This window comes from Sordaria macrospora, chromosome 3 (genome assembly GCF_033870435.1).
Source record: "Sordaria macrospora chromosome 3, complete sequence".
Lineage (NCBI taxonomy): Eukaryota > Fungi > Ascomycota > Sordariomycetes > Sordariales > Sordariaceae > Sordaria > Sordaria macrospora.
Window position 1 is genome coordinate 2,136,944 of NC_089373.1, and position 26,418 is coordinate 2,163,361.

General features: G+C 52.9%; 7 protein-coding genes across 7 annotated transcripts; 5 read left to right on the forward strand and 2 right to left on the reverse strand.

Annotated features, from left to right (window-relative positions):
- Positions 1 to 905: 905 nt before the first annotated feature.
- Positions 906 to 1,968, reverse strand: SMAC4_00743 (uncharacterized protein; the record flags this gene model as incomplete). The annotated part of the gene is made up of 1 exon (XM_003349806.2): positions 906 to 1,968. Exon 1 carries the CDS (start codon positions 1,929 to 1,931, stop codon positions 906 to 908), a length of 1,026 nt encoding a protein of 341 aa, XP_003349854.1. The 5' UTR covers positions 1,932 to 1,968.
- A 1,794-nt stretch (positions 1,969 to 3,762) lies between these two features.
- SMAC4_00744 (uncharacterized protein) lies at positions 3,763 to 5,629 on the forward strand. The gene is made up of 6 exons (XM_003349807.2): positions 3,763 to 3,952; positions 4,014 to 4,202; positions 4,257 to 4,299; positions 4,351 to 4,529; positions 4,592 to 4,829; positions 4,907 to 5,629. Exons 1-6 carry the CDS (start codon positions 3,826 to 3,828, stop codon positions 5,622 to 5,624), a joined length of 1,494 nt encoding a protein of 497 aa, XP_003349855.1. The 5' UTR covers positions 3,763 to 3,825; the 3' UTR covers positions 5,625 to 5,629.
- A 742-nt stretch (positions 5,630 to 6,371) lies between these two features.
- Positions 6,372 to 6,746, forward strand: SMAC4_00745 (uncharacterized protein; the record flags this gene model as incomplete). The annotated part of the gene is made up of 1 exon (XM_003349808.1): positions 6,372 to 6,746. The coding sequence occupies one exon, from the start codon at positions 6,372 to 6,374 to the stop codon at positions 6,744 to 6,746; it is 375 nt and encodes a 124-aa protein (XP_003349856.1).
- A 311-nt stretch (positions 6,747 to 7,057) lies between these two features.
- Positions 7,058 to 11,837, reverse strand: SMAC4_00746 (uncharacterized protein; the record flags this gene model as incomplete). The annotated part of the gene is made up of 3 exons (XM_003349809.2): positions 7,058 to 10,520; positions 11,360 to 11,467; positions 11,754 to 11,837. The coding sequence occupies 3 exons, from the start codon at positions 11,835 to 11,837 to the stop codon at positions 7,536 to 7,538; spliced, it is 3,177 nt and encodes a 1,058-aa protein (XP_003349857.1). The 3' UTR covers positions 7,058 to 7,535.
- A 2,935-nt stretch (positions 11,838 to 14,772) lies between these two features.
- On the forward strand, positions 14,773 to 16,983 carry SMAC4_00747 (uncharacterized protein). The gene is made up of 3 exons (XM_003349810.2): positions 14,773 to 15,016; positions 15,164 to 15,839; positions 15,914 to 16,983. Exons 1-3 carry the CDS (start codon positions 14,999 to 15,001, stop codon positions 16,774 to 16,776), a joined length of 1,557 nt encoding a protein of 518 aa, XP_003349858.1. The 5' UTR covers positions 14,773 to 14,998; the 3' UTR covers positions 16,777 to 16,983.
- A 776-nt stretch (positions 16,984 to 17,759) lies between these two features.
- SMAC4_00748 (uncharacterized protein) lies at positions 17,760 to 20,857 on the forward strand (the record flags this gene model as incomplete). The annotated part of the gene is made up of 3 exons (XM_003349811.1): positions 17,760 to 17,872; positions 17,968 to 20,371; positions 20,408 to 20,857. 3 exons carry the CDS (start codon positions 17,760 to 17,762, stop codon positions 20,855 to 20,857), a joined length of 2,967 nt encoding a protein of 988 aa, XP_003349859.1.
- Positions 20,858 to 23,087: 2,230 nt separating this feature from the next.
- Positions 23,088 to 26,396, forward strand: SMAC4_00749 (uncharacterized protein). Its single transcript, XM_003349812.2, has 3 exons — positions 23,088 to 24,461; positions 24,527 to 25,113; positions 25,252 to 26,396. Exons 1-3 carry the CDS (start codon positions 24,419 to 24,421, stop codon positions 26,344 to 26,346), a joined length of 1,725 nt encoding a protein of 574 aa, XP_003349860.1. The 5' UTR covers positions 23,088 to 24,418; the 3' UTR covers positions 26,347 to 26,396.
- Positions 26,397 to 26,418: the final 22 nt, after the last annotated feature.

A 26,418-nucleotide genomic window follows, 5' to 3' on the forward strand; every position in this document is an offset into this window, starting at 1 on the left:
CCCTGTGTATCATCCACTTTCCCAAACCTTTTCCAGGCTAGATGATCAACGACCTATTTTGGCTTTCCTAGCCGAGTATCGTATATAAAGCATATCAGTAGTCCAAGAAGATTGTTCGCTTGGGGATTCGAATCTAACATGTACTTGCCATGCTGTTCTCTCCTGGCCAAAGAGTAGTAAAACAAAGACTCAAACCAGACGCTCAAGCGATCGAATTCCTTCCACCACAGCCGTTGGCCACTTCGATCTCGATAACCTCGAGGCCGACATCTGACAATCCATCCCTTCCGACACCTTATGTTCACAATAACTCTCCATACCACACATGATGCCTGGCAGCTGCCCTTTTTCCACCTTGGTAGCAGTTGAGGCTTTGGCTGTCTTGCCCTTGTGTACCACAGCAACGGTACTTGGCTAGATGTCAAGGTGCCATGTTGTCGATACCTGATAACTGCTAGTCGCTTTGAAAGTGACTGATAGTAACAGGGAATAGGCAGATCTTCGCCGAAATCGCAACACGGAGGACGGAAGGATGAGACCAAAGCGGACGGTTGTGCTGTGCCGGGTGTGTGGATGGATCCGCCAGGGGATGCCAGGATCGCCGGCCCTTTGTGCTGAAAGGGTAAGGTGAGTGTATGCCCGTAACGAAAGCCAAAACGTCTTCCGTCTTCCAGGAACGCTCGTGGATGTATAACACTTCCGTATTTCGCGGAGCTGAGGCGCAAAAGGCACGAGTCTCGCATATCATGGGTATTTCGTGTGCAAACCCAACCATTGTTGCCAGTCGATGAATGTCGTCTGTGCTGGATTGGCGCCCGATGTTTTGAAGAGATTCGGAAAGAGCCAAGTGTTATGACAACACCGCTGGACCACTGCTGAGCCACAGACTATGCAACAGCAAATCCTCAAGCCTCCTCCATGTCCTCATCTTCGTCGGCAGCCTCTTGCTGAGCGGCAACTGCGTCCTCCAAATCGCTCCGTCGGCTGTTTCCACTGCCACTGCCATTAGCACGGCCCTTACCCCTCTGATAACCTTGGCGCGAGGTAATAGCTCGCTCGCCGACGAAGTGATTCCCAGTCCACTCTGTCTCGCACTTGGGACACTTCTTCTCTCCCCTCCTCGTGCGCCAGTAGCGGTCTTGGCAGATGTCGTGCAGCCGAACGGTGCAGTCCATCTCTGAGCAGCGCTGGCCGTACGTGACGATCTCCTTACACGACTCACAAAACTTGATTCGCTGCCAATCCTTAGCCGACTCGGAATCATCGTTGTAAGTAGCAACCAGCCAGCTCCACATCTCGATCAGCGAGCGCGGGCTGAGGCTGTAAAACCCAGCACGGCTCTTCTCCAGCCAGCCTTCGGCCGCGAGGCTGGAGAGGAGGGTCAAAACCTCGGAGTGCTTTAGACCACGGTCGGACGCGGCGGTTGCCGGTTGGTCTTCCTCGTCTTCGCCGTTCAAATGTTGACTCTCGCGCGGCTTGCGGGGACGGGACGCTTTGAGGGCTTGTCCCTCGTCGACGGCCATAACCTCCATTCGCACGGTGTTGTACTCATCGAACATAAGGTCCATCAGACGCTTGATGTAGGCTACCTCATCTGGCGTGTGGGTGGTGGCCATCTGGGTAGGGGGGTCGCTGTGTGCGTTGATGAAGGCCCAGATGCGTTCCCCATTGCGGAGCTGGTCCCGAGAGCTGCGAATATCGTAGTCTAGAGGCTCGACAGCCTCGCGGGCGGTGCGGACATAGTTTGCGAACGCTTCCTGGGTGATGGACTCTGGGTCCACGGACTCGCCTCTGGCAGCTGCGAGAATGGCAGCCACAAGCTTCTGTCCCTCGGAAAAGGTAAGAGTACCTCGTGCCATGAAGGCTTGGAGGAAGGCACGGTTGGTATCGTTGTACCCTGCTGGTACTGGTGGTTCCCATTCGTCCTCCATGGTGCTGGATGTGGTGATAGGGTGGTGGCGGGGCTGGTGATGTGGTCGTGTATGATGAGCACGGATATCAATAAAGCTTGAACCCGAAATCCGAAATGGATAAGTTATTCGATATTGCTGGGTTGGTACCGATTCAAAAGGTTGACGGGAACGCGTGTTGATCGCGTCGTGAAAGCGGGAATGATACCTCGATGAAGCTTGTTCGGTGCTGCCCACTCAGGTGAACGAATTGATTGCGGGGAGGTTTGGAGACGGCAGGTGGGGTTAGCCCCAGCAGCCAGAAAGGTCCACTGCAGTTAGGGCCGAAGCTCACGCCATCCAGCGGCCTGGTCCCTGACATTCAGTGGGTGGTGTGAGTGGGGACGAGGGTGCCCTACGCTGTGGGGCCGTGCACCTCCTAGAACTCAACTCCGCCCCAGGTTCCTTCGCATGCTTGACGGGAGGTTCTCCGTCCTGCCGGTTACAAATGGCTCTGTCACGACACTCGGAGCGCGCATGCCGAGTTGGAAAGGAAGGCGACGGCCAAAGGTGGTGGTGCTGGGGGAAGAGCGATCCTTTCATCGTGGTCGTCTCAGGTTTTGCCTTCCGCCTTTAGAAGGAGATCCTCACCAGTTCAAGAGGCCAAGAACAGTTGTCTGGCCTCTGCAGCTTCCCTTCGACATCCTTCTCTTCTTCCTTTTATGCAAGCCACAATGCAATCCTCAACACCGAGAGCTTATCATGATCAGACTTTTGCGCTTTGACCTCGAGTTCACCTTGCCCCTTTTTGTTCCAAGTCTCCACGTGGAATCCCGGCTGCGCTATTGAAAAGAAATAGGTGACCCAACTCCAGGTCCTGTTGCAGAGTACCATTACCCAATCGTCGCCAATAGCGTCCTTGCAATGCAATACGAAGGAAACGGTCCTTTCTTTTGCTGGGTAGCGAACGGTCGAACCCCTCAGACTGGCTCACTGTTTGGTCGACGGTCATGATCCTGGTGGAAGCCAAGTCGCCCAGCACTCGACGACCCATGGCCTCAGAGTTGATCGCCCGTTTTGGATCTCTCCCAGTTCCTGCAGAGGTCTGAAATCAGCAGCGGGATGGGATCCTTCTCGCTAGGAATCCAGAATGCGAAATGTCAATCTTGAAATGTCTCGAGATGCTGCCACTCCGCTAGCTTCGGCGAGTTGTTCGGTTATCCTGCTGGAGTGGGTGCCAAGTAAGAGCTTGACACCGTTTCACCTTATACTTTCCAACACTTCATATGAAAGAGGGCACTGCAAGGCATCGGGGAGGGTCGGGCATGCTTCACTATTTTGAAGCTAGAAGCAACGGGGGTAACATGCCCATGTTCCATCGGGTCTCATTTGGCCTCTTCCGAACCCCCCATGGACGACACAGGCACACATCTTCTCCAGAGATGGAATGGGACAGGCTATGCAGGTTCTTCGCCCGCATCGGTTTCGCCCAAGCGAGTGCCAGATTGAAACCGTCTATTAACTAAACCCCTTAGAACCATTCAGCCTACTCTAGTTCCTCATGGCTTCCTCCGGCTCTGCCGACTTGACAGACTTCGGACTCTCTAACCGACATCACCTGTCGTGCCAAGCGAGCGCTTGGACGGCCCAGACGCCATCGGATGCATCATCCCCAGACTTTTTCACATCAAGCGCTACATCTTTCACCACATCGGTCACCATGCTTACTGTCGTGTGTCTGTGTCAACAGGGCCAGAGTAGCATCAGACTAGCTTCAGAGGCGAGATCCTACCCAGCTTGAGCTTGTGGGGACTCTCGGCCTATGTCTCGCCCACCAGGAAGCCGTTTTAAACACCCCGTCTCGCACATCGCGCTTCCCCAGTTACATGATTCAGATCTTATTGTAAAATGTACAACTCTACCCCAGTGCCATGAGATGGCCGTCCAGCTCCCCTCCGAGGCCATCGGCCCTGCCGCTGGTGTGCTCGTCTACAGCTTCTTTTGTCTGTCTTTGAGCCTGCTTCTGTTATGGCTGGTGTGGGTTCACCATGAGCGGAAAAGCTGTAAGTCGTGATTCTTCTGCCCTTCTCACCACACTGCAGTACTCCCTCTAACATAACCAAGATGTGGCCATGCTCTCATTTTCCATGTCGTTGGGCACACTGGCATCCATTGTGCAACAATTCAACACCATAGTCAATTGGAACGATGTCAAGACATCGCAGTATGAAAACGTGGTAGCGAACGTTGGAAGGCCCGAGTTAAACGTCACCGGCGCTTCTACAGGCTTGGACCTCGTTCTCTTTTATATCCGTATGTCTACTTCTCTTTGAAAACATTTCCCATCATGTTTCTGACCAGCAACAGAGTACTACTCATACAATGTGGATGCCATGTTGGTGGTTTTCTGGTGAGTCCGTTCGACATAAGTGATCGAGAATCACGAGACTGACTAGACCAGGTCCGTTGAATTGGCAAACTCTATCCTCCAGCTTCGGAGTTCCAAGCTCAACCGCCTAAGGGGGAGTTTGTGGGCAAAGGCCAGCGCCATATTCCTGCCTGTCGTCCAGATGAACCTCCTCCGTCTCGATGTTGTTCAGAACAGTGTCTTGGGCTACATGGTATTGGCCGACTTTATCAGTACGCGGCTCCAGATGTCCTCCGAAACAATATGCCCGTACTAATATGCCTTTTCCCTACAGTGATAGTAAGCTTTGCCATCGGTAGCTTGCTTCTGCTCGCTATACTCATCAAGTACATCCACTCAAGGGCTGTCCTGATGTCGTGGAATGTTCGCTATGGCCAAAATTCGACACAGACTACCAACCCCTACTCGGGTAATGGGAGCATGCCCTCTGGTCCTAGACCCACCATACCTCGCAGAAACATCTACGACAGTTGGCTTGCTGTGCGCTTCACTGTCGCATTTGTGGCGCTAGGGTATGTCTCTAACCCAATCCTTTTGTTTATCGCCAGTATCCTGTCCCAAGTTAACACTTTATCTCCAACATTCACAGACTCTTCGAACTAGTCGTCATCTTCTTCCAACTTCGCGCCACCAACACCAACACCAAGGAAAATATCCCACCCGAACCCGACCTCAGTGCTGCCCGGGCCCAAGACGACTTTGCCCTCTTCGTTCCCGGCGTGTCAGCCAGTCTCCTCATCTTCATCGTCTTCGGAACAACGCGGACTTTTCGGGACTACCTCTGGACCAAATTTGCACCAAAGCCATTACAGGACATGGTCGCGAACAGGAAGGCACGGCAGAGACAAAAATCAATAAGCGAAGGCAAAACGATGGCGCCACCGGTGGTCTTGTCAACCATCCAGGTTGGCGTCAAGAGAAGCAGCCTCGGCCCTGCTAACAACACTGCTGGCGACGACTTTAAGGGTGCGCAGACATTGACGACCATCAATGGACACGAGTATCGGACCGGGCAGTACACGAACTTTATACATAGCGCGACCCCGAGTCCCACCGCTAGTCCCGGCCCTGGTAGTGAGGTTGATCTTGAGACCGGGAATGGGAATGGACATGGGCTTGGGCATGGAGGTCACGGAGGTCACGAAGGTCACGGAGGTTACGGGAGCTACGGGGGAAATGGGACGCAACGAATGCACTTGCAGACGACGTCGACGCCCTTTGGCGTGGTCAGGAGCACAAGCAGGACGGATGATGACGTTCCGATTTTGAAGAAGGCGATGCCTACTTTTCAGAGAGGCTATCGATAGGCTGGCTGGCTGGCTGGCAATAGGAAGATACCCCGTTCAGTTTCTTTATGAGAAGATACCCCAACCCGAAAAAACGCCAATGTTTCAATTCAAATTTTCAGGTGTTTATATGCATTCCGTCTCGCACTGCAATGATTCTTTGGATCGGTAAGGAACAGTGTCCACTCATGTTGATGATGTCAGGACCGACGGCAGTCAGCTGCAGTCGGGTCGGGTGTGCCTGCCTGTCCGGCCACCTGCACCCCACACCTCACACGAAAGGAAAGAAGGCGCATCTTCTACGAAGGAAGCCACGGAAACGAGGATGACTGGCAACAGATACCTTAGGTTCCTAGAGCACAAGACTTTCCACGAGGGTCAATCCCCAAATTAAGCCGATGGCTTATTGCGATCCCGGCTGGGGACGATGGGATGCGGCGGTGTTTGTCTTGATCAGAGTCGAACACTTCTTGGACATCTTTGGGTACCTATCCCCAATTTTTTTTGCTTTACATCGCTTCGACTCATGAACCGTTGCGTGCATGTACACAAACAGGCATACACAAATAAGTATCGTATGATGTCGGGAAGTTTTTTTTTCCATTCGCCAGGTTCCGTCTTTAAACATGAACGTATGACTTGAGCCGCTGTACCTAGTCAAGTATTCTCGATCTCTGCTACCGTATCTTTCTGTTTCCTTCCTCGAAATCTCATCAACTCATTGAGTCTTTCAAACAACCTCCAAGCTCCATTCAGCAACATATAATCATGGCTCTTCCTAGCTTCAGCTCCAGCTCTAGCGAGACCACCACCACCTTCCACTTCTTCCCCCGCCTCCCCTACGAGCTCCGCATATTCATCTGGGAAATGGCGGTCTACTCACCACGCGTCATCAACATCCACGTCGGACAGGTCAGACAGCTACCTAAAAGAGACATTGCCATGCACTACTCGGACTTGAAGCTGTCCACGAAGCTCCTTCTCACGTCCACTCCCGCCCCAGCAGCGCTCCATGCCTGCCAAGAAGCCCGCAACTACCTAACCGACCCTGTGCACGGTGCAAAAGGATCCGGATACTACGAGAAGATGCCCTACTGGGCCTTGGAGAGGAGGGAGTTAAAATGTTGGTGGAGGCGGAGATAGTCTGTCCTCACGACATAGACCTGTTAGTGCTGACCCTGGTGTGGGACGAGGTGGAAGAGACGCTGCTGAAGTTCCGGCCTTGGGGGTAAAGGGGGTGGTGTTGATCGATAGCACGGGGAAGAGGATGACACTTGCAGAGGTTATAGAAGACTTGCTGGTGGACGGCCGGCCCAGGCGACCTGCAACTCTATGGCCTTTTCAGATTGTCCGAGTTGGTAACGCTGCTTGCCCAGGGAACGACCAAATTTGTATAATCTAAACACAGCATCTCCGGACCTTTGTTTTCGCTTGCCTTGGAGGCTTGGCTGGCCGGTCCCTTCGTTCATGCCTTTCGATTACTCCATCTTACACCAAATGCGCATTAGCATCTAACGTTATCGGTATATTCGGCAACCGAAGGAGAAGTAGACGTAAAAGGCCAGCATCGCAGTTACCCCGGGTGGAAAATGCGTCAAGATATCTTATATTGTCGTCCCTTTTAAGACTGGTCCCAGAAAGACCCCATCGTACCATCGTCCAAGTTCAACATGATTATCGAAACACATACACAACTAGCACAAAAATAAGGACAATAAAAACATGCCGTATATGGTTCAAGGTGACCACCTAACACCGGGCCCACATGTAGGATATCGTTAATCGCCCAGCTCCAACAAGATGAAAAACAAAGACCATGAAAGACACTGCAATGGATGCCAACAACATGCAAACTTGACCCATATCAGGGCCTGACAACGATGAGAGAAATGAACAGCACCACAGACTCAGCCTTTGTTTTTTTTTGCTTCCTCACATACACCCACTCCACCCAGCTCCCTGCTCTCCGCCCACCCCAACGATCGGTTGCGGCACATAATCATGTGCAGCTACGACATCCGGCATCGACCCCCAAAACCCATTGCCCGTCTCACTAAAACAGAAATTATCGGTCCCGTGCGCGAAGTGGTCGACGCCGCCTGGTAACTGATTCCAGGGTATACTCTGGTTTTCCTGGATATACTGCATCACCTCGTTTGAAGAGTTATACATCGGTATGTTGGGCAATGTTGATATCGAGGCTCCTGCACCGGAGCCTGAGACAGCAGGCCCCGGTGGTGGCGGTGGCGGACCTAATGCTTGCTTGATAATCCCCAACTGCGGACTTGGGGCTGCGAAGGATGATTGGGACGGGGACTGGTGTTGACTGCTGGTGCTGGGGATGCCGCCGGTGACGGGACGCTGGTATTGTGGGTGGTGCCAAGAGATGTTTTCACCATCAGGCGTTTGGGATGAATCCACCGACGGATGGTGCTGGTGGTGGTGATGTGTCGTGTTGATAGGCGTGAAGGAGAGTGAAGTTGACCTTGGGGTTTTGGCGTGGTCCGTATGATGGCTGTCTTGTTGCCTGGATCTTGGTTCGAGCGTGCTATCACGAGAGTGTCGGTCATCATCAACCGCCAGGATTTCGCCATTGTTGACGACCTTCAGTCCTTGGTGTTTCCACTCCTCTAAGCCGCCACCAAGAAGGCGAACGTTGATTTTAGCCTCACCGGCTGGTCCGCCCGCTGTCCTTGCTGCAGTTTCGTAGTCCTTTTTTACCGTGTCGTAGTACCGTACCATATCGTGAAAGTATTGCACGTATGTGTCCGCCATCTTGAGCCATTTGCCCATTTGCTGTAGTGTCTTGTACGTCAAGTCCGTCGGCCCCTTCTTGATCTCTTCCAATTCGATCCTCGAATCCTCCTCCGCTGGTGTAAGCATGTGGCGTTCAGCATCGATGTGCGGAAAGTAAACAGCATATATGCCGACAAAGGCAGCTGTCCAAACTGCGAACAAAACGAGGGTCGACATGGGAAGTTTCTGTTGGGAAATATCGATAAGATCAACAATGTCTCTGGCGGCTTTGAAGATCTCTTCAGCGCTTTCGTTCCAGAATCCCGGCGGCTCATCGCCCTCGGCAAAAGTAGGCTCATCGAGAGGACCAACTGGCTTCTTGCATCGAATGGCAATGAACGGTATGTACTCGCGATGGAGCATGATTTTGCACACCGCACCTAGCATGTGTAGCGAGACGTAGACACTGCTGGCATGGTGGTTCTCGTGCTTGTAATAGTTGCTCCTCGACCAGCAAAACCGCTCGGGTAGTTCGCTATAGAACGTCTCGAGCTTCATCCGGAGCTGGAAGAATGTTGTTTCGCGGGTCCAGGGAGCATGTTGTTCTGTAAAGCGCCCACCGGCAAAGCTCCATTTCGATATCTCGCCCCAAATATCAACGAGTCGGATGAAGCGACTTAGGACGCTATCGGCACTGTCAGAAATGGGGCCTCTCGCCATCTCTTGGGCCGTAGGGTTGAGAAAACCGGTATAGACATCTTCGGATAGGTCAAACGACATTTCAGAACAGGGAAGTTGGATCCGAAAGTCCTCGGAGCGTATTGTCGATGCACGTCCCTTGCCACAGCCCAACAAACGGTCCAATATCAAACAACTAAACATGGTGCGACGCCTGATTTCCTTGGCGATGATGAGTTGCGATTTTGACATGGACAGTTTGGAGCCCTCCAAAGGTCTGGATCTGAACGCCTTGCTGGCCTCTTTATCGCCGTCGCCCAAACCTAGAGCTTGAGCCATACGAATGGCCATGCCGACATACATCCATGCCGCCATGCCGCCCACCTTGGGTCGCGCCTGCCCCCATTCGTACAACCCTAGCATTAGGAAGGCCTGAACCCTTTCAACAGATGCCATGTTCATGCTTGCTCTAAGTCCACCCAGAGCCTTTGTGAGAACATCGGCATAGAACTCGGAGGCGGCCGTGGCATCGTTACTGACGCCCAGCTGGCGCGACTTTGGACCACTCGATACAGTAGAAGCAGTCCTGAGTGTTGTGACGTAGGACACCAGCGTGGGGTTGAAGCGTACTGTCAGGGTCAAGACTCCTAGAAGCACGAGGTTTATCTCTGGAGATATGTCGCTCTGCTTGGCTCTGAACCTGTTTCCCATTTTCTCCTTGAGGGTTGCCAAGTGGAGGAAGGGCAGCTCGGTGGCGAAGTGAAGTTTGTACAGATCAAATATCTCTGACCAAACACTTTCGGTAAGGTAAGGAGCTGTGAGAACTTCTTCGGCAAAGGCGGCAGGCGGAACAGCGCTTTCTAGCTTGGCAATATCATCAATTCTTCTCGGCCGCTTCCGCTCGGAACCGTGCTCCGACTTCACACCAGCTGGTGGTTCGGCCCGCTTTGGGGGAGCGGGCAACACGTCAGGGTAGATGCATTCTTTGCCATTTCGAATGCAGGTATCGCAAGGCGCATCACCGCCCGTGTTGTTGCACTTGATTTTGGATTTTCGGCAGCGTTGACAGGCGATACTTGAGCGCAAAGGGGTGCGCTTGGCTCCCTTCTTCAGATCAGGCTTGCCAGGGCTCGCAGGGCTCTCGGGGGTGGGCGCCATACTCGCGGAGGTCATCGAGACCTTGTTGGCATCCTCAGGTGTTTGGCCGTGCCTGCGAAGCCCGCCACCCCCGGTAGCGAGCGGTGAGCTATGAGGCAGCGGCTGGCGAATGTTTGGTAACCGGTCGTGGGGATAAAACCTGGGTGCTATAGCCGACTCGGCGGGAAGTATGGAGGGCGGTTCGCCGGAGACCGGCACGGCAAAGGCGTCTTTATACTTTCGTTTTGGAGCAGAATCGGTTGGCGAAGTTTCATCAATGTCCGGTGGATCGGCAGGGGAGAGGATAGACTGGATACGAAGTTGGGACGCTATCGTGCCGGTGGTTGGGTCTCTCAAGGGGACCCTCTAAAGCAGAAGTAAGATAGTCAAGATGCCCACAGAACAGCCCACGAACGAGGAGCAGTCTGCGGAGAGAAGCCGGGCAAGCTCGGCAAGCAAGCAAGATGTCGCCGGGGCCGACTCCACAATGCAGACGCCGGTTAAAGCAGGCGCGGGGCGGTAGCGACCTGATGCAGGAACGAATGCGAGAGGGTCGATGTCTTGCTTGCTAATAGAGCAATCAAATATCAAAGGTCGAGTTGCTTGGCAGAAGGCGTATGGGCATGACACGACACGACACGACAGGGCAGTACACAACGGGCACGGCAGGATAGTGTTGGTGCTCGCGTCCGGAACGACAGGATGAGAAGGCTTGGTAGTAACGGTTCGGATAAGCAGCAGGCGAGTTGTCAAGGTGCCAATGGTTGTAGACTCGGCGGCGGCGATGATGGCTGGCCCAGGGGAAAAGGTCGTCCTCGTAAGCTGGTGGTGTCTGGATAGACTGGGCTAGGTAGGCCAGCTCAAAGGCTCAGACGGAGCACGGGAGCAACAACGGGAACAGAAGCAGGCGGGCGTTTGCGCAATGTATGACAGCATCCAGCGTGGATGCAACTAGCCGTCAACCTCCTGAGCGTTGTCGCGTAAACCGTAAACAGCAAAGTGAAAAAAGGACTGAAATGCGAGGCGAGATACGGACTGGCACGAAGAAGACTGTATCTTGTAGGCCAATGTAATAGCGCGATGATACCAGGTAGCTATTGCAATTGGAGCCAAGCACAAGGAAGTTCAAAGTCGAAGGCGGGAGGGGGGGGCCGATGATGCGTTAGAAGTTAGAACGTGTACCTTGGCCTGCGTAAGCAACGTACTGTGAAGTTTACAGCTGCAGTATATCCTTTGACGGTGGTGGTGGTGGTGGTGGTGGTGGTGGTGTTGTGTGCTGACCCATTAAGGTAAGGGACAAGGTACACGGGTAGCTGGTGGCCACACAGAGGATCAGGTCAAGCGAGCAGTTGACTTGAAGAACTTGAGTGTATACATTAAAGTAGACCAAGGCGGCTGGCGTTTCTTCTGATGCACACAAAATTGAAGGTTCCGCAACTGGAATTCTTGTTGGCCGAGGGCCTGCCGTGACAGGTGATGATGCACCGGGTACCGTGCATGTACGTGGGGAGATGTGTACTATGGACTGGCGAGGTCGTGATCAACTTGAAAGTGAAAATGATACCGACTGCAGTTGGAATGAAAGCCAAGTTGTGATACTTCGCTGACAGTCTGGACGTTGAAAGATGGCCTCGGAGGTGATGTCGGAGGAAAGTTCAGATGAAAGACCGGACCGGGCGGCATTGGTGATGACGGATAAGACCGTAAACGGACACCTTGGTCGGGGCACTTGAGTGACTGGGAAGTGTTGATCAGGCACGAACGGCGGGCCCTGGACCTCATTACCCTTGTCCAGTTAGTCCAGTGGACCCTTCCCTCTCCGCCCTCGGATCGGATAAGGCCAGCATCTCCACTAGCCCGCTAAATCTCCACCCGATAAGCACGATAACGGCCGATTCTCCCGATTACCCCGATAACTTCAGCTTCGTTACAACCACGCCCACCCTTGCTCCTTCCCGCGCTTCTTTCTCCTCGTTCTCGGTTTCCTCAACGCAGTGTTTCACTCTTGCCGGTTTCCTTTCTTGAGCTTGCTTTACCTTCCCTCTCATTTCTCATTTGCTCTCTTATTGAACACAAGAAAGGAGCTGCTGGCTCAAAATAGCAACCTAACTGCCTCTATATACTTCTTACAGTACTTTCTCTGGAAACGCTCATAGCTCAATCACGAATTTTTCCACTCTTCGAGGGCTTTTGATCCTGAGTTGACTCTACCGTCGTTCCCCGCGAGCGTAAGTAGCCATCTCTGCTGGGTAGCATTCACAATGTTTGCATATCCAAATACCGTTTTGACTCTTGTGATGAGGAAAAAGAAAAGAACCGGGCGAAAGAGGCTTCAAGACCGGGCCAGAACGGCATCACCCGGACCACAATTTTCGGCATCGCGTTCTTCATGCATTGGATGTGTGAGTGAGGTTCTCAACTGCTCATAACTCATATTCACATTCTCCCGGCTGCCTGTCGGGTCCGCCTGGCTTAACTCGACTCTAAAAAACCATTCCTGCAGCGTGACAGCCAGCATTTAGGGCCATGTTGACTGCAGAACCGTTGAATAGGATTCCGTCCGGCCATCACTTGCCTAGTCCCCCGCGCAAATCATCAACAATTATTAAAACTGCGTATACACTTCCGGTATCTGTCAAAATTCGTCAAGTATGCTACTGGTCACCAAGTTAGACGAGTCTACCGCGTGCACAGTATTTGACCCCCAACATATATACCACACCCAATCCCGCCACCATGGGTCACCAGTCATGCCTTCTCTGGAGAAAAGACGGGTGTTCAGGAGACCTGACACTGAGCGCCACACCCTCTGAACAGTGTCAAGGAACGCTGGCTTGCAGAAATACCCGATGCCACCCATCTCCTCTTCGGTCTGGTGCTGGAGATCCTTATGATCTCATCCGCTTCATGGCAGGGTCATTGCGTACAGCATTCGATACTGACCACCTTACCTACCTACCTGAATCTTTTCGGGGGTTGGGCGGCTCCCGTCCTCACTCCAGCTTTCCCAACACCCTGACACAGACCATCAGGGTCCTCGAGCTGCCGGATCACGAACCGCAACAATTGGGCTTTTTCTGCGAGTAACCACACCGGGTCTCGGCAGCCTCTTTTCAAAGCCGTTGAACGGTGGACAATCTGGTTACCCTGTGTGGTTGTTTGGTAGCGGTCGGGACGGAAATTGTTGCAGCCACTCGGTCGTAGTGGCTCTTTCGTTACTCTTTGGCGGTCGGCTTCCGAGACTCGTACGCCGTTACTCGGCTGATTGATGATCGACCAGGTCTAATGCGGCTGCGTGTCGTGTATCATGGACCCCGGCACCGTATTCAACCTCCTCTATGTAAGTTGTTAGAGAACAGAGATCAGCCACAAAGACCTGTTCCATCAGCAGACCAGCTATGATATGGATGGTGAAAACGAATGTATACTTGGTCCAGTGCGTATTCAAGTCATGTAAGTGGCTTTCAACTTCAACAACAGGACGATGTGCATTGGGGGTTCATAACGAGAAGAAAGGATGTGGTTTCCTCAGCAAACAGAGCGACTCTTGGCCGGCTTTGGACCACTTGTCGAGACAACTGGTTGTACGACATAAAAAAGAGATTCCGTTCTCCCGCTTCCTTCTTTATTTCGCGTTTCAGGCTGCAACTGGGCATAGTACTACATATCGAGCTTAAAAGCGGCTTGTAGGTTGCCATGAGACAACCCTAACCCTGGATCTCTCTGCATCCTGAAGTGAGCACGACAACTGGAGAGACAGGGCACTCTCGTGGAAATGCCAGGCAACCTGGACACTCGTCAAATTTCTGATCCTCCAGGGGCAGTCAAAAGCCATAAGTCATGATCCCAATCTCCATCATTCTTGCCACTTTCAACATAAATGGTAGTGGTGTAAGCATCAAGGTAAACCACAGCCACACAAGGCTGTGACAAGCACTTTGAGTTCCAGCCGACGTCCAACGGCAAACAGACGGAAGGCTTGGCAAACCCCATCCGCTGACCCAAATGGCGATAAGCTTTCCCATGTAGCCCATGCCAAGGAACGCGGGGACATCGGTCCATGATGTCCCCAACATGCCTCCAATTTGCCTTTCGACGATGCACAGCCAGCATTAACAGGCAACATGTGAGCCACACACAAAGGGTTCTTTCCTTCTTCTATTATCGTGGCAAATGAGCAAAACCACAGAGTTTCAAAAGTGTAGGTAACAGGAAGGCATAAACGCACAAAGGCAAAATGATGTTAGTGGAGTGGCCCGTCGGCCGCAAGTGCTTATCCACGAGAGGCCTCTTGTTGCATGCTCCACACAGGAGAGAGCTGTAAGCGCCTGGAGGCAACCAAACCCCAGCTCTTTGCCCAGGAACCGCGGAAGGATGGTGGGCAAAGAAGTGACGCTGTTGCTATTTTGAACTCAAATCCCCACGGGACAGAACATTGGCCCCGCTTGTTCAAGAACTCATACTATCCCGGAGTTAGAGCATTTCATCCCATCTCTTTTAAACCTCATAAACCTCTGCCGCTTTGTGGTTCTAGAAGTAATTCATCCCATACTCCCCTTGGACATTTCTCGGAGCATCACGACTTTGCGCCCGCCAATCGAACGAGTTATTACCAGGAGGGTGTGCTATAATACCTAACACTTACAGCAGGGTACCCCGCAGCTGCACCAATCAGCTGGCCAGGGAAGCAGCGAGCGCATTGCCCGCCGACTCTCGACAGACGGTTACGTCGTTTCCTGTTCCAAGCCATCCAACACTTCTCCAACCGTTCCCGTGTCACCTTTTCCAAGCTCGACGCAATAAAAGCAATCAGATTTCCACACGACCTACAGTTCTACTCGAGAATGGCATCGAGTCACAACGTAAGACCATCATTCAGCCATCTTTAAATCAGTGCCAGACCAGCAACAGCAACAGCACTAGCACCAACAACCACAAAACAACCACCCTCACGGCGCGAGTCACTGTCCGCTCGTTGAACCGGAACTAACATGACCACCCCCCGACAGGACCCCAAGCTGCTCTACGCCATCAACGGCGTATCAGCATACCACATTGCCAATGGCAAGGAGGAATCCTTAACGCCCGCCGGGCCACAAACCCTCTCCTTGCTCATGGTACCAACAAGCTCTGCCTTTGCGGACCCGGCACTCGGCACAGAGAACGCAGAGCAGGACTTCTACTTGCACCTTCACCTCCCGCCTGAGCTCGATCTTCCTCTTCCCGCGACTACTCAGATCTACCACCAACCCCCTACGAGCTACCTGATTCCTAGATGGGATCTCGGACCCGATAGTGGTGCTTTTACACGGATCGAGTTCCCCTCGGTCGAAAGCAGGAAGGGCATTCAGGAGGATGTGGACACCTTTGAGACGATCCTTGCGCAATGCACTGCGTTTCTTGAACGCGCACCACCCCCGGCGATGAGCCAAAGGACCAACAAGAGCAGCGGTGAAAAGGGTGGCACAACCACATCACCAAGGTCCAAGGGAGGGGTAACAGAGGACTTGCCGGCATATAACCCCGGTGACTATAGGCCTGGAGAGGCATATGCTCAGGGAAGCCGAAGCAACCCCACGCCAGGACAAATCGTGCTCATTGATGAGGACGACGGTAGCGTCATTGGCGAGTTGTCTGAGGGCTACCAAGTTCATGAAGATAGCATGTTGAAACCTGGATCAAAAGGTCGGTACTTGGCTTTCTCATCCCACGTCCTATCCTCTCCAAATTGCTTTTGGCTAACTTTTAATGTCCAACAGACCCGGTTGAGATTACGCTCCCGACTTCGCCCAACGGAAGGATCAACGTTGCTCCCGCCTCGCCCGAATTACTCGATGCCGAACTTCACCCTGCCTATAAGAAGTCCTTTCTTGTTTCGAATGCATCCGCCGCCTCGCGGTTTATCATCACCGGCTCCGACATGCTTGCCAAGCTCCTGCAGAACCAAGCCGATAACTACACTAGAAGGTCACAACCAGCTGCTGAACCCATGAAATTCAAGCCAGCCACCCGCGAACACATTCGCCGTATCAGCCACTTTACCGGAAACGCAGCTGTTTTGTCGGCCAAAACTGTAGGACAGATTGGCAAGTTTGCACAGAATTTTGGCGCCAACCTCGGCGGTCGCGGGCCTAGAAAGTCTGGTACCAGGGGTTTCGGGCCGGATGGGCAGCCGATGGATAACTACAAACCGGGACTGCTGAACAAGAGCTTCATGGCGTTTTCGACGGTCATGGATGGCGTGGAGCAGGCAGGCCGACACTTGCTTGCGTCAACTTCAGAGGCTGCGACAACGGTGGTTGCGCACAAGTGGGGTCCGGAAGCTGGCGAGATATCGAGGAGCGTTGGTGGTGGCGTGAAAAACGTCGGTCTAGTCTATATTGATGTTACCGGTGTTTCGAGGCGTGCGATTCTCAAGAGCGTCGCGAAGGGTATGGTTGTTGGTCGGACGGCAGACGGAGGAGTAGTAACGGTCGGAGGAGGTGATGGAGGAGTGTTGAGTCCTGGTGAGGGAGGAATGAACCACGATCCGATGAACGGCGCCGGAAGGAGGTCGCCGGGGGGCATTAGGAGTGGAAAGCAGCCGGCTGGGATGAACGGCAGGTCTGAGACATGGGGTTGATTGATGAGGCAGGGATAGTTGCACCATCGGTTATGTTCGATTAGGTCTTTCCTTCTACCATCTGTTATACCTGTTTCTTCATTTCAAAGACGTTTGGACGACTGCATCGATGGACTACTCTGTGTTGAAGCGTACAGTTCAAGACTGGCTTGCTATTAGCTTGGTACTTCTAGTATGCAGGACAGGATCTATCCAGAACCGTCCCAAACCTCACAAGGACGAAATGTAATGCCTAGTTACGGATTGGAAAGGCATATTTGAACTATGATCACGCTTTGGTTATGGAACGAAGGGGATCAATCAGAATGGGTAAATGCCTAGGAAGGTTGACCAGAGGTCTCGAGCTAACAAACATTGAAACCAGTATCGGATTCTTATCGGCAGCTATCCTTCTTATCTACCCCTCAAGGTTCCCATGAGTGGATCACCGGGGCAGCTTCAAGAGCCATGATGTCATGTGACCGCGGCATCCCCTGTTCGTGGTTTCTGGTTTCTCCAACCGAACAACGCGTCCAGACTTCGGATCGCGACCCCCTGCAAATCGGCCTAGACCAACTCTCAGTCCAATCGAGGTTTCCGTCTACGCTTGCTACGTCAACAGCGGCTTCCACGGGCAACAGCTTACAGACAAACAGGCACGACCTGTTAATCCGTCGGTCGGGGTACAAAAGTGCTCTGATCCCCTACTTACCTTGAATCAGTTCAGAAAGGAGACAAAATGCCCCCACCAAGCTTCTAATACTGAGCATTCATTCACCATCGTTTATCTCTTCGAACTTCGAGATTGCCATTTTTGGATCTCTTCTCACTGTCGCTTGACTTCACATTGTCCCCACTTACGCACCTCTTTGACTTTTTAGTGTGAAGACAACGCTGTCGTCCCTGCCCCTACAGTTGGGATGATCGACACCCCGCTGCAGCACCAACGTTCAGCAGTATAGACTGCCGATTCTACTGGCTCAGGCCGCAGGCACTCACACCTCATGTGCTGCAGGTTCGAGATCCTCGGGACCCTCATACTTCTCTTTCAAGCCTTTGTCAGACGGCAATCACAGTCGCAGGACGACGACGAATCTCCGTACCTGGCTGAGAAACCGTGAGTAGTACCTCTACAATCAACAACATCTCACCGTCATTTATACTAACAGCTGTCGCTCTACCGCTTTAGACCCCTGCCATCCCTCTTTTCAGCATCACCACCCGCCTCGCCCTCACCACCATTAACGTCAAAGTCAACATCAGCATCAAGTCCGCCACCATGCTCCACGAAATTCTCCTGTCCCTCTCAGGACACCCTTCACCTCTCTTACAACAAGCCGCAGCCACCTCCACAACCCCCAATGACTCCCCGCTAAACTCAGCCCTCACCCCGCCCGAACGCGCCCTCCTGTCCAAGCTTGCCAGCCTTTCACAACTACACATCAACCTGCTCTCTCATACAGCTCGCATTAGCACGTCTCACCCCTCCATAATATGTCGTGCTATCGCTACCGCCATCCGGAATGACCACCTGGCTGCCTTTCAGTGCAAGGTGCTGCAAGTGGAGGAGACAATACTAAAGAAGGATGCCGCACTTGTGGGCGCCTACAACATTGTGCCGCTGACGGCGGTGGTTGGCGAGTTCGACGAGTGGAACAGACGCATGGAATGGCTATGGAGCTTTGTAGAGCTGTTGATGAAGGGGATGAAGGAGAATGCCGAGAATGTCGACCAGATGGAGTGGGAAGGGAGTCAACCCCGTGACTTGACTCATCGGCCTGCCCACAAGGGGCACAGTAGTTCGTCGACCAGGAGACGTGAGCCGCCAGTGCATTCAGGCCCGATGGTGATCAACCGGCTGAGAGAGCTGATGCAGACCGGATATAAAGATATTGAAGAAGTGGTCAAGAGTCTGGTCAAGGTGGCCGAGACAGCGTGGCTGAAACAAGTCTCTGCGTGGGTGTTGTATGGGCGGTTGCCAGACTTCGGGGCTGATGACTTCTTCGTATGGAGGGAGGAGGATGATGATGGCGAAGAACAGTTCCTGTGTGTGCAAGAGCTTCTTCCCAAGTTCGTGACGCCATCTACGGCAGCCTCTATGCTTTTCATCGGGAGGTCATTGCGCCAGATCCGCGCCAAGAGTGTGGAGGACTCCAGTCTCAGGGGGACGGATCACCTCTCAACGCAACTTGCCAAGCTTTCGACCATTTCGCATCCGATTGACCCGGCAACCTTTTCAAATACCATTACCGAGATCAGACAATACCTCTCAAGAACCACTCTGGCGCAACTGCTCCCCCTCAGCGATGTGGAGAAGTATCTTCAGCTTCTTCGGGACTTTTTCCTTCTTCGGCGCGGAGAATTTGCCATGGCACTCACCCAGCAAGCTGATGAGAAGATGCGCAGCCGATGGCGGCGAGCCGAAAACTTGTCTGCTTATGAAAAGTCCCGCGATAGTGGCGGTGCTCCAGCGGGTGGCAGTCACGGCATTGTTGTTGTCAAGGAGGGTGAAGTGGCCGGCGTGCTCACCCGCGTATGGCAAGCAATGGGTGCTCTTCAAGGGGAATTTCAGTCTGAGGAGGACGAGGGGTTGGAACTTGCCAGGGATCATGTCCGGTTGACCATCTCTAAGACCGCCACGGACAACTCTTCCAGAACGATGACGCCCACAGCCGCCGCCGTAGCTGAGGAAATCGGGTCGTTGAAGATTGCCAAGACACCGTTCCGCAACCTCCTGTTCTCGGCCCCGACCATCTTGACAATGAACATACCCTCCCCACTGGACTTATTTCTCAGTTCTCAAGATGTCCAAACATACACGGCTATCAACAGCTATCTCTTATCGCTGCGCAGGGCACATCTTCGGTTGACAGATCTGTGGAAGATTACTAGTCTGAGACGGCATCATCCGGCACCTCCGCGCATAGGCAGGAGCAGAATGCGTGTCAAGGCGCTTAGAGAACGAGTTGGGAAGCGGGAGAAGACACTACGCACTGCGTGGGCTACCGCCAGCGCGGCCATTTTCTTCCTAGGCGAGACGGAAGCATATTTTCAGGGCGAAGTGGTGGAGGGCCTGACTGAGGGCTTTGAGGACTGGCTGCACGGTGGCAGCTGCAACAGGACTTCTGATGAGAAGAAGAAGGATGGGACTGATGGGAGGAGAAGCAGAGCTTCTACCGGCAAAAGTCTGACCAGAAGAAGAGGGAGAGATTCGAGGCTATCCAAGCGTAGCTTCGGTTCAAAGAGGACTTGGGATGGCGATGTCTCCATGGGCGGTTATGACGATGATGACGACGACGATGACGTTGACATGATTGAGGATGAGGATGAGTCTCATGCCGAGGGGGATCTCGACGAGTCCGATGTTTGGCTTAACACCGCCGCCAACCCTCCTCTTGCACCTGCCAATTCTAATGACCCTAACCACCAACCCCGTGACCCCCAGACCCTCGCTACCGCTCATCGGGTCTACCTCCGCGCCTTACTTAGACGCCTTTTGCTTACCCTCGAATCCTTTACCGATCCTTTATACGAACTACTCGTCAACATCGATCACCTGGTCGCGTTAATGCATCGCTTACAGCAAGTCTGGGCAGCCACCGATCTTGAGGAAGATGTGGGTGTCGTTGATGCCTTTGTTGATCTGAAAAAGGAGGAGCGTGACCTTGCTGCACAACTCCAAACGGTTGCCAACAAAGTTAAGAACGGCATCATGGAAGTCGTACAGGAGCTCAAGAGGATCGAAACATCGCCTTTCTCGTCATCAGATGCCTCTGGCCGTGCGAGCGGTCTCGAGGAGGGAGAGGAAGAAGAGGATGACGGAGCCGATGATTATCTCCTTGTCGACGACGTCCCTGATACGGTCCAAGCTGGTCGGAAAAGGAAGAGGGGGTGGAGGTCGGAAGAAGCTGGCAAGGGAAAGATCAAAGAGGCGGGAGAATATGTGCCTAGACGGGTGGGTGGTGTGGACAGACTGTTGGTCAAGCTTGTCTTTGGCGGTTGGTTCTCGGGCGGGGGGGACCAAGGTGGCGGCGGCCTGGATGGGGTGGTGGAAGGCGACGAAGACGAGGGACATGATAAAAAAGGAGGCTACAGCTACTAGAAGAGGCTTTCAGCTCGGAAGATGTTAAGAAGACATTATCGGATGGGAACTTCGGATGAGTGCTTCACTCAAGAGGTCTGCAGCGGAACTGGAAAGACATTTTTCTTTGTCGGACAGGCGTCTTCTTGTAGTAAAAGGGTATCAGCGGTAGACAGCGATGTGTTGGTCAAACGTTCAAAGGCCTCGAAGAGTTTGCTGGAGAAGTTTTCAGAGGAAAGAAATGGAGCTGTTTGCGGACTCAGGGGCGGTCTATCACCAGTTATGTTTCCAAACACCGCTCAATTCGAGGCAGGAATGGGGAGACATCGGTTGAGAGATCCACCAACTAGACCAGAACGTCAGTTGAGTGAAGAACCAGCTCCGGAGGGTAACGAACAGCCGCCACCTGAGGGGGCAAAGAAACGTTCAATCAGGGACAGAATCAAGAAAATGATCCGCAAGCCGTTCGACAAGTTGCGCAACAAAAAAGAAGAACTGGTCTTGCCCGATCCTCCGCACCCTCACGATCCTTGGCCTGTCCCTAGGCGTGAATCAACTTCTCCGCGGGCCGTCAAGAAGTTGTTGCCAAATCGTCGGGTCACAGATCAAGAGGTTTTGGGCTCTCAGGCTCGCTCATCTCAGGCTGATTCTTGGGATGGTTGGACTGGGGCCGGTTCATCTCGGGCTGCTTTATCTCAATCTGCTCGGCAAGAAAGGAAAGAAGTTGATAGTTCGTCATCCGGGTTGCCAAGGGTCGATCCAACAAGGCCGACGCTCAACTCACCACGCGAAATCTTTCCGCTTTCAGAATCATCAAGCGACGAAGTGACGAAGCCGACACAGGGCCAACCACTTCGAGAACAAGCACGTCAAATACCTGCACGTCCCATAATATTAACCCACGAAATGGTAACTAGTCAGTCATCACTGACTCGATCTGAGACGTTACGGTCACTGGAGGAGGCCAAGAAGAGATTGGAAGAGGCCAAGAAGAGAGTCAAGGAGGCCGAGCAGAGAGATAAGGAGGCACAGTACAGAGACGCAGCTATAAGGCGAGACCAAATCGAAATTAATTTTCGAGAGTGTGAGCGGAAGGAAAGAATCAGACACCGGGAGCAGCGTCGCAGGGCTCGGGAGAGGACTCGGAGGTTTTTTCGGCGGCCGTTGAATAAATACCAGGAACGCCGTGACCGTAGGCGTGCTGGGGTTGGTCAGGGCCGTGAACGACGCCCGCACCGGCTCACCAAATGGCTATTTCACAGACAAAGGGAGGGTCAACAGTCTCAAGGCGGACTACCTTTTGGTAATTCTACGACCGGGCAGTCATCAGGATCTCCTGCTGGGACGCCACCGCCACTACCACCACGGGAGACTTCGAACAGGGTTAGTACGGTTTTGGACCTTTATGAGCGGACTTCTCAGTCGGAGCATCCTCTGCGATAGGATTCCTATGGAGACTGGGAAGGGCAAGATGTGAGAGGTGATTGGGATGACGAGGGTGGTCAGGGTCGTGAAGGTGGTGAATGTTGTGAAGATGGTGAAGGTGGTGAACGACATCGGCACCGGTTCATCAGTCTATTCCAGAGACTAAGGGATCAGATTGATGTTGATGCCATGGCGGACGTTGTGTCTGGAGTGAGTCAAGTGCTGCTGGTGCTTTTGCTGAATTAAGGTCCACAAGGATATGCAGAACAACAGCGAAGTCACAAATGGCTAGCGGGTTTGGGTTTGCTTGATACAGAGGAAGTGAAGCGAAGATGGTTACTCAGTAGAGTCTATAATGAAAATGATTTATCCATATTGCGTCTGATCTGATTTCCTCTTGCGGGCTGATACTATACAGTCCAAAACTGGTTTGTTTGTTTGTTTGTTGGTTGGAGACCTCGGGCTAAACTTCGATAGAATGTCCCGTTGTCATATGTAGTTGACGCCGAGAGAGCCTCAAGTTCTCTCAACCAGGAAACCCGACCCTTTGTGCAGTTGAGGCGTTTTCTTGGCGATGCAATTCAGGGACGCGGGACAGGGATCAGCAAGGGGAATTTCAGGGGCCCTGGGGGCCAAGATGGACCCTTACAGGGGCGGGTTAGGGGTGTCAGTTGACAGTCCGGGTTCACACCCACTCCCACTTCGGTTGTTTCTGATCAACCAAGCAGCCAAGTGGAAGCTTCTTTCTGTTTGGCTTCTGCCCTGTGGCAGTGTGGGGTTGCATGCAGCCCGGCCAGAGGACGGGAAAGGGTGGATGGACATTTTTTTTTTTTTGACACGGGTTTCATCTGAGGTTTAGGTTTGGGTGTGAGAAAGAAGGCCGCGAATGAGGATGTTCGGTGGTCGGGATGGTTGGACATGGTTGACGTGGAAGTGATAAGCGCGCTTCTTGAATATCCCAACTTCCATCTCACTGCAGGAGGAAAGCTTCCCGAACGTTCCCGTGCGGGTTCGTTCGTTGTGGAGGAAGGATGTCACAGCGTATGGTAGACTTTAGTCTAATTACTAGCAGGTCGAAAGATGGGTCCAAAGGATGGAAGCCATGGGATTCGCGTTCCACGGCTATAACGGTGCTAGATAAGGTACCTAAGGCGGGCGCAGGGTTTAGTGGGACGGGAGGTCGAGAATGACAAAACACACTTTCCACTCCCACCTCACTTCTTGCACTTCCTCACACTTTCACAGTCTCCGTTTTGTTTCCTCCTTTCTTTCTTTTTTCTTCGAATTTCCTCTTCCAACTTCCCTTATCGATTGTTGGTTGTGTTTTTCGGCCTCTTTCCGGCTTCCGGGAGCACCCCGCGAAAACAAACGAGATTTTACCAAGCCAACTACCTTACCTAGAAGCAGCGGAAAGAACGAGACGAAACAGGGAGAAGTCATGTGCAGCGGTTCCTGACTTGTTCCTTCCATCCTTCTCTTGACCCGACTGCCTTTCCTCTTCACCTTCTCCCGCCTCGGTTGAAGAACGGAACGACGACGTGATTCGAAACATTCCAGCTTTTCAACGCTGCCCGATTCTTCAGCTACCTTTGAGGTATTCAGGCGTCTGTTTTCGCGCGAGCCGAACAACGAACTTTCCGGCCCCTCCCTTCCGAACCGACGACGCTCAATTTCGGCTGCGCCATTCGGCGGTGTAGTGCGTCACCTCCACGCTTTTTTTCACCCAACAGTTGCGCACACAATTCACAGATGCTCATTTGAGTGCTGGATCTTTTCCAAAGGAGGAACTCGACGGGACGAGTTGAGATTTGTTAGGGGAGGAACGTTACTCGCATGCTTTTACCTACATTGTGCAGGAGTTTGGCATCAACGAACATCGTCACATTGCGCCCGGCAAGCTTGACACGCATAAAGCGAGCAACATCTGATATACGACACGTTTGATGGGACGAATTCTTTGAAGAAGGACTCAGCGGACCTTTCTGGGAGGATATTCAAGACGATTGCGATTTGAATTCCTCTGGTCAACAAATCCGACTATCTTGCGATATTACGAATCTACCGAGCAATTTCTACCTCTAAACCACGACTTTTTGGCCATCAGAAACGAAGAGTACTGCAACTGGCGCCGACGGCAGCGCCAGACTATCGCCCATCATGGGTTCCCTATTCTGCAACACCACGTTGGAGGAAATGCGAAGTAAGTCCTCTACCGGACCCTTTTCCAGATAGACAGAAAAGGTCACTAACCTATCAACCTCACAGTCCACCCCGGCGATGAACGTCCCATAGCCGGTCCCCTAACCTTCCACTCCCTCGCCCTCATCATCGCTGCCGCCTCGGTCGTGGTAGCCGTAGCTATGAGCTTCTACCTGATCATGCGACACGCGACCAACTACACCGTCCCGAACGAGCAAAAGCAGATCATTCGCATTCTATTCATGGTGCCCATCTACGCCTGCTCCTCCTTTTTGTCCTTGCGCTTCTACTACCACGCCATATACTTCCAAGTCCTAAGCGACTGTTACGAGGCCTTTGCCATCAGCTCATTCTTCAGTCTGATGTGTCACTACATCGCGCCGGACTTGCACTCGCAGAAGGAGTACTTTCGCGAGATGCAGCCCATCAAGGATTGGGTATGGCCGATCAACTGGATGGCCAAGTGCTGCGGTGGGCACAGGAAGGGTCCCTGGAGGACGCCGAGGAGCGGGTTGACGTGGTTTAACATTATCTGGATTGGCGTTTACCATTACTGCTTCGTGCGAGTGGCTATGACGGTTGCCGCCGTGTTGAGCCAGTATCATGGACGGTATTGCGAAAGTAGCAACTCGCCTATGTTTGGGCATATTTGGGTGTGTCCATCTCTTTCCCCTCTCCATCACCTCCTCTTCTCCTGTTCCCTTTTTCTGCCAACTCCCATTTTTTACACTCACCCCCTTATTCCCCGATCTTGTCAACTAACCAGCCCCCCTTTTCCTCCCAAAAAACAGATAGTAGCAATCCAATCCATCGCCGTCACCATAGCCATGTATGCCCTCATCCAATTCTACGCCCAGTTGCACGCGACCCCCCAATTATCTCCCCAGCAACCATTCCTCAAAGTGCTGGCCATCAAGCTCGTCATCTTCCTCTCCTTCTGGCAATCCGTCGCCATCTCAGTCGGAACCTCCGAAACCATCCACGTGATAAAACCCAACTCGGTCCTCGCCTATCCAGACATCAAAGTCGGCATCCCGTCTCTACTCCTATGTTTCGAAATGGCCTGCTTCGCCATTCTACATCTATGGGCCTTCCCCTACGCCCCTTACACCCCGCGTAACAGCAACCGGGGTATGAACTTTGACGGCCGCGCCAAGAAACAGGGAGGGCCGCTGGGCATCCTGGCTCTCTGGGACGCCATCAACATCTGGGATGTTGTCAAGGGTTTTGGGAGAGGAATCCGGTGGCTGTTTGTGGGCGTCAAAACGAGGGAGAGAGATGTGAGTTACTTGCATCTTGACAAGGATAGCCATCCTCTGGGCCACAATCAGATCCCGCTGCGAGGCGCCAGCACCAGGGGGAGACAAAAGAGTAGTGATTCTTCGTCGATTGAGGTGGTGGTTGAACAACGGGAGGGAATAGCAACGATGGGAATGGGAGGAGACCTAGAAGCGCCGGCGCAGGCGCATCAGCATCATTATGCCCATGGGGTGTATGGACATGACGGGCATGGACATGTTGATACGAGTTATAGGGGCGCGGCGGGGAATGGGAATGCAGCGGTAGGGAGGAGTGAAAGCTTTGATAGCTTGGATTTGGCGGGGGGAGGGATGCCGAGGGCTCAGTATGAACGACGAGCGAGAAGCGGCTCTGCTGCGTCCGTTGACGAGCACCATTATTACGAGGGTCGCAACGCTGGCGGCGGTGGTGGTGGTGGAGCGGCTACGACTTATCATGGAGTAGATTATGGTATGCGACCGAACGTGTACAGGAACCAGAGCAGTGGGTATTATGATCCTCTGCCGGCGCCACGGGAGGATGAGGATAGTATTGGGCTGGTAAGCCATGCGTCTTATCCGCATGGAAGTCAGAACGGCCATCGATAGTTTCGTGGGCTGGTTTAGGTGGAGGAAGAAAGAAGTTATCTTTCATGAGCATCATTGCATATTTATGTTACA

Excerpts from the sequence above, each read along its gene's own strand:
- SMAC4_00744 (XM_003349807.2), top strand. The coding sequence starts at position 3,826 with ATGGCCGTCCAGCTCCCCTCCGAGGCCATCGGCCCTGCCGCTGGTGTG. Across the intron at positions 3,953-4,013 it reads TCACCATGAGCGGAAAAGCT|ATGTGGCCATGCTCTCATTT; the intron begins GTAAGTCGTGAT and ends AACATAACCAAG. Across the intron at positions 4,830-4,906 it reads GTCGCATTTGTGGCGCTAGG|ACTCTTCGAACTAGTCGTCA; the intron begins GTATGTCTCTAA and ends CAACATTCACAG.
- SMAC4_00747 (XM_003349810.2), top strand. Across the intron at positions 15,840-15,913 it reads GTTGAAACCTGGATCAAAAG|ACCCGGTTGAGATTACGCTC; the intron begins GTCGGTACTTGG and ends AATGTCCAACAG.
- SMAC4_00749 (XM_003349812.2), top strand. The coding sequence starts at position 24,419 with ATGGGTTCCCTATTCTGCAACACCACGTTGGAGGAAATGCGAA. Across the intron at positions 24,462-24,526 it reads CACGTTGGAGGAAATGCGAA|TCCACCCCGGCGATGAACGT; the intron begins GTAAGTCCTCTA and ends TCAACCTCACAG. Across the intron at positions 25,114-25,251 it reads CTATGTTTGGGCATATTTGG|ATAGTAGCAATCCAATCCAT; the intron begins GTGTGTCCATCT and ends CCCAAAAAACAG.